Source organism: Cyprinodon variegatus, unplaced genomic scaffold (genome assembly GCF_000732505.1).
Source record: "Cyprinodon variegatus isolate N-32 unplaced genomic scaffold, C_variegatus-1.0 Scaffold735, whole genome shotgun sequence".
Taxonomy (NCBI): Eukaryota; Metazoa; Chordata; class Actinopteri; order Cyprinodontiformes; family Cyprinodontidae; genus Cyprinodon; species Cyprinodon variegatus.
The window spans coordinates 353,410-359,625 of record NW_015151188.1 but is presented as its reverse complement, the minus strand read 5'-3'; the positions used below and the strand labels follow the sequence as shown (position 1 = coordinate 359,625).

General features: G+C 38.1%; 1 protein-coding gene across 2 annotated transcripts in view; it reads right to left on the bottom strand.

The window, feature by feature from the left end:
- sbno2 (strawberry notch homolog 2 (Drosophila)) overlaps nt 1-6,216 on the bottom strand; it is an 89,270-nt gene that overhangs the window by 65,819 nt on the left and 17,235 nt on the right. For both annotated transcript variants that reach the window (XM_015395296.1, XM_015395297.1), the window contains exon 2: nt 1,242-1,467. In XM_015395296.1, the coding sequence (XP_015250782.1) occupies nt 1,242-1,349 (108 nt within the window). In that variant the 5' untranslated portion in view covers nt 1,350-1,467. The remainder of the gene's footprint in view (nt 1-1,241; nt 1,468-6,216) is intronic.

Sequence of the window (6,216 nt, the reverse complement as noted above, 5' to 3'; positions counted from 1 at the left end):
GACTATTGTATCCGGATACAACGTTTCAGTATCAATACTTTTTTGAGTATCGATACTTTTGACAACCCTAATGTGGACTATATCATGATGGTAGTATGCATGCCCCCTTTTTTATTTTGATCTTTTTTTGTCTCCTTTAGACTGCACTGCTGAGCTTTTGTTCTGTTCTTTGTTATGTTTTGTTGTTGTTATGAAACCAAAAATTAACATATCTATAAAAAAAAAACCTCTATGTTAGTTTTAGTTAAGAAATTGATGTATCCCTCAGTAAATCTATTATAATAAACTATGCATAGGCACAAACTTACAACTGACACTAGATGTTTCCATACATATCATAAAAAAAACTTCTTTTATTTTCTTACATAATAATAATAATTTAATTTTCCTTTGGAAAATAGAGTATTTATGAATTGAATTGAATGAATCAAACTAAAGTTTCTTTTGACCAGTAAGGATTAAATCTTTTTTCTTATTGAAAAATAAATTTAGGATCTTTTTAATCTTCAGTAAAACTTATAAACAAACATTCCGGTTCTTTTATTTGGCAATGTTGTGTTTTATACTGTATTTAAAAACTTTTCTACTTGTGGCATTCTGCATAGAGCATATTGACAAACGAAAACATTTTTTTTTTCTCTTACATGTAAAAAGTTTATATATATATTTTTTAATCATTTTGGTTTAATTACTACTCTACGTAGGCCACTCTGTCAGCTGAAGGCATATTTTAGAGTCTCTGTACTCCACTTAACCATTATCGATTACTAAATTAGTTGATGATTATTTTAAATTGATTAATCTAATTAATTGTTTCAGCACTAGTTCAAACATCTTAGACATCCATCTAAGAGCTTCTCACAATAGTTGGCAGGATTTTGGAACCATTTCTCCTACAGATCTTCTAATTGTAACTGATAGGAAGCCTTGTTAACTTTTACCTCATCCTACAAGTTTTTTTTAAGGGACTGTGATCAGCGCCACATTAAAACATTCTGTTTTATTGAAGCTACTTTGAAACAAATTTGGTGTTTTTTAAGGTGATCTTTGTCCTTGTGAAACATTTAAAGACCTAAATGTTCTGGGCGATGTCTTGAAATGCACCTCATTTCATCTCTCTTTATTTTTTAAATATTATTTGTGAATTTGAATTTGTGTTTTTAAGGAAATACTTTACAGATTTCTTGATTTTCTAATTCTGCTGTTCAGCGATAAGATCCTGACAGCTTTAATGCACTTGCCTCCATGTTTGAGGGGTCCACCGAGAAAAGGCTGCTGTTCAGCTGAGGGCCTTCTGGATGCAGGTAATTCTCCCCGTCCATGGCCAGCACTGAGGTAAGGGTGGACATCAGACCAGAGCTTCACACATGACTACCAGCAGACAAAGACTGTGCACCTCTCTACCGCCAATGATGTACTGGCTGCTTTTGAGACGGTACTTCAACAAGGACAAGTGCTCTCCATGACCTGTGGAGGAGGACGGGATGGATGAAACAGAGAAAAAGAGGAAAATGAGACGTTAGTGAAGTGTACAAGGTCAACAAATTTTACAAAGCAACATGTATAAAAGTTTTCTACAGCTTTGTAGAAACATCCCTTGTTTCACATTAAGGAACCACATCATCACTGCTACCCAAACTAGCTGCGGCTAATTTCACTTCTTTGAAATGGTTGTCTTACAGGACACATAACAGAAGTTCTTGGGATTTTTTTTTTTATGTTTGTCTAAAATTGAAAGTACCTTATGTTGAGTCTCTGACACAAACACTTTCATGACTTTGTCTGGCTGCAAATTTGATTTAACAAGAAAACATAAACCAATTATAAAGTTCTGCTTTTTACCTTTGATGTTTTTTTCATATATTTATTAAAGAATTTGATATTCTGTGCAGTGTTTTATACATTTACAGGGACAAAGCAGAATCCTGCAGCATGAACAGAATTGTTTCCATCTAAAGCCACCATATACCTGTCTGCTTTGCAACCCAAAGTGTATACGTGCCAAGAATAAAGACTGGACAGACCGGCTAGACTGCCCTGATTAAGCTTAAGAAGGTTTCCCACAAAGCTACCAAACTAAAAACTATTTCCCACATGGAAAGGAATCATTTGAGTCCAAAGCCTGCCTTTATTTAAAAGTAAAAACATCAATGTCTATAAAAAATTGACAACATAAAATAATATTTTTTTCTGACTCACAGGGGGAAGTTGTTGAGTAAATATAAGTGTTATTTATGCATGCAGGAGGAAGACCCAACTGCATTAAAACCCAGGATCCTTTGGGGCTACTTTTTGCTCTCATTTATCCAGCAATGGTTTCTGTTAGCCTGATTTGAATTTTCACTTCTCATTCCTGAACTTTGCTTAGTTGAAAAAAAAAAAAAAAATCCTAATGAGATTATCCAGTAACTCTCCACAGGATTGAATACAAACCTGAAACTCCCGGTTAAAGGCTGGCTGCTTGTCTTCTGCTGCCTTAGTTGTGGGATTTATGAAATGAACTGAAACTAGCAGGATTGCTCTTAGTTTGGATTTCGCAATGTGGCTCCCTCTGACATAGATGAGTTTCTCTTCTCTGTTATAAAAAGGTATTGTGTAAAATGCTGATCCAACATAGATTATTGAAGAAAAACAAACTGCTGTGTGACTGTAAATTAAATAGAAAATGAATACCAGTCTTCTGGTAATGTTAACAACAACAGAAACTCTCTTTTTGTTCACTATTTCACACCATCCTGACTTCAGTCCATCCCCCAGTTTGCCCTCAGTCTGCAACACATGCCTGACATGTTCATTGTGGACAATGAGGTAATAAATAGTAATAGAGTTCATGTGGATCTAACTAAGAGCTGCTTTGTGTATCCAAGTGGGGATGCATGATCCAACATATTCCTCACTCAAATTGCCAAGAGCCACAAGGGGAAGCCATTTTCCCTGTAGGCCGCCAGAGTGAAGTCAGGAGGGCAAAGAACGGTCTGATTTCTAAAGACAGAGGATTTTAAAAATAAATGATAGAGACAAATGGATTGTTTGAAATATAAGACATCATGGGTTTATGAGAACCCTAAATAGAGCAATCCTGCAAAGTTATTCCAATCAGGATGTGTTTCTGCAAGATTGCAGAAACCACAAGCATTTCCATCATTAGCCTGAGCAGAAGGCCTTCGCCACCACCATCGCAGCATCAAAAGGTGGAACTGTTTCTGGTTGAATGTGCTCATTCATTGGAAGCAGAAATTCTTTCCAACACTTTGACCCCCCCACCATCAAAAAGCACGCCACCCTCCAAGTCTGTTCAGCTGACTGTCTCTTAGTGACAGAAAACTCTTACTGTCCCCAACACTGATAATCCAGACAGCTTCTGTGATAATCGATACTGATTACTGCAGATAACCCCCTTCCTGTAACGGGCCTCATTACCGGAAGATAGGCAGCGCACCCCCCAACCCCCCGAACTCCTGCAGGGGAGGAAGAGAGAGAGGATGAGCTGTGTTCTTGCTAGGATGAGAAGAAAATAAAAAAAAGCGTAGGATCTATGTGTGAGAGATACACAGTAAAAAATGTAAACCTAAATTTGTAATTTTTTCCTTAAAAAAAGTGCAATTTTTCTAGACTTGAGGAGATAAGTGAGACACTTTGCAGATGGAGCAAGATAATTTATATTAAAAATAAGAGACCCCCTCCCACCCCCCACACCTATACCCTATGTCCACCACAAAATTCTGTGTGTCCCACTGACAGCATCCGACATGTGCTAGCAATAGGTGGCAGGTGGGTAAGAGTCAGTGTGTGGGATGACATACTTCCTGATGCGTGCTGGTGGCCCCTTCCATCCTGCCAGAGCACATGGAGATCACCCTGGGAAGTGTGACTTCCTTAAGCTGCTAAGTCACAATTAATGCTCACGAGGATGACAATCCTCCTGCTTGGCGCGTGTGTGCCATCCATAGAACATTTGCACAGTCACATGTGGAGTCCGGCTGTGAAATTCTATTATGAAAACAGCTCTTTGTCTCCAGTTTAGATTTATTTTAGGGTTCTGCTGAATTTCCTGAAAAGGACGAATTAATATGTGGAGACCAGACAAGGTAATCTATGACAAAAAAAACACAAATTAGATATGTAAAAGGTAGAGGTTTAGTTTGTATATTTTCTTTACTATGTAAAATTATACAAGAAAACATATGGGACAGTAATATTCATTTGAAGTACGTCTACATGTTCGAGTAGAAATCTTCCTATTTTGTATCGTACCTTTGTGTTTAAACAACTGCAGTAATCAAATTCTATTGAATTCAGTTTATTTATATGGTGCCAATTCACAACACATTTCATCTCAAGGCACTTTACAGTTCAACCAGATCATAGAGTCAAATTGATTTAAAGTTTTCTATCTAAGAAAAAAACAGTTGATTGCATCAACTCCTTGACTCAAATGCAATCCCTCGCACTAAGCATGCTTGTAGCGACAGTGGAGAGGAAAAACTCCCTTTTAACAGGAAGAAACCTCCAGCAGAACCAGGCTCAGTGTGAGCAGCCATCTGCCGAGGCCGACTGGGGTTCAAGGAGACAGAGGCAGAGACACAAAAAGCAGCTATTTAAGGCGGCCCCGTCCAGGAAACACACCACCAGGCAGACAAGCTCCAAGCCAACTCCCATGTCAGAGGATGAAGAGAGCACATCCTGCCAGTCACGGCCAGAGAAACAGGATTACACTGGAAAACAGGCCGATCTCCAGCATCTATAAACAAGGGTGTTGATGGCAGCAGCACAGCTGATATTTCTCTCCAGGATGGAGTCACAGCCAAACAGAAATAGACGAGGCAAAGCTACTATGAGAAAAAGCAGAGAGAGCAGAACGTTAGAGATTGAACTAACAGATTCTGCAGAGTGGGAGAATAGAGATAGAATGAAGCAGAATGATGAAATGGGGGTCCCTATGTCCTCCAGAAGTCTAAGCCTATAGCAGCATAACTATAGAGATAGCTCAGGATAACCTGAGCCACTCTAACTATAAGCTTTATCAAAAAGGAAAGCTTTAAGTCTAGTCTTAAAAGTAGACAGACTAAAACGGTTCCACAGGAGAGGCCTGATAACTAAAAGATCTGCCTCCCATTATATTTTTTAGAAATTCTAGGAACCACTAGTAAACCTGCAGATTGAGAGCGAAGTGCTCTGTTAGGAACATAAGGAACAATCATATCTCTGATATAAGATGGAGCTTGGCCATTTAAGGCTTTATATATATATATGAGAAGAAGGATTTTAAATTCTAGAAATTCAATACACCAGCCTTGAAGTAACAAATGCATGGACTAGTTTCTCAGCATCATCTCTGGACAGGAGATTTCTAATTTTTGCAATATTCCTCAGATGAAAGAAGGAAATTCTTGAAACCTCTTTGATATGGGATTTAAATGACAGGTCCTGATCAAAAACAACACCAAGGTTGTTTACTTTATTATCCAAAATCAGTTTGTCATTAAAGTGGACAAACTGAAATTGATCAGATATACAGCAGAAAACTATTTTTCCAGACTAGGAAGGACTCCCGTAGGCCTGTGGAGCGATATTTTCTCTCCAGTTACTTAGCATTTTGCTTCAAAGTGCGCAGCTCTGCATTAAACCAAGGAGCCAGCTTTCTATTTTTTTAACGGTTTTCATTTTTAAAGGAGCTGCGTTGTCTAAGGCAGTAAGCAGAGAAATAGCAACCCCAAAATCATCAACAAAATCATCAACCTGTGAAGGGGAATAAACTAAGCTTTTTCACTCTGCAGCACTGCTCAGAGAAACAGAGGAGAGAGAAAGTGAAGCAGATTCTTTCAAATCTGATAATGATCTGCTAAATAGAACCTTCTTTTGGGGGAGGAGAACTCTGTTAAAGTAATCCTGAAGGTTATTATAAAGTGGTCGGAGAGGACAGGGTTGTGGGGAAATACTGTTATTTCTTCACATTCTATGCCGTATGTCAGCAAAAAATCCAAAGTATGAAGATGAGAATGTGTGGGACTATTCACATTTTGAACAAAGCCAATAGTGTCTAAGATAGCATTAAAGGCTGCTCTTAAGCTATCGCCTTCAATGTCAGCGTGGATGTTAAAATCTCCCACTATGATGACCCTGTCAGTTTTCAACACCAAATCAGAAAGGAACTCTGAAAACTCATCTAAAAATTCAGAGTAAGGACCTGGTGGACGATACAAAGTTACAGAAAGA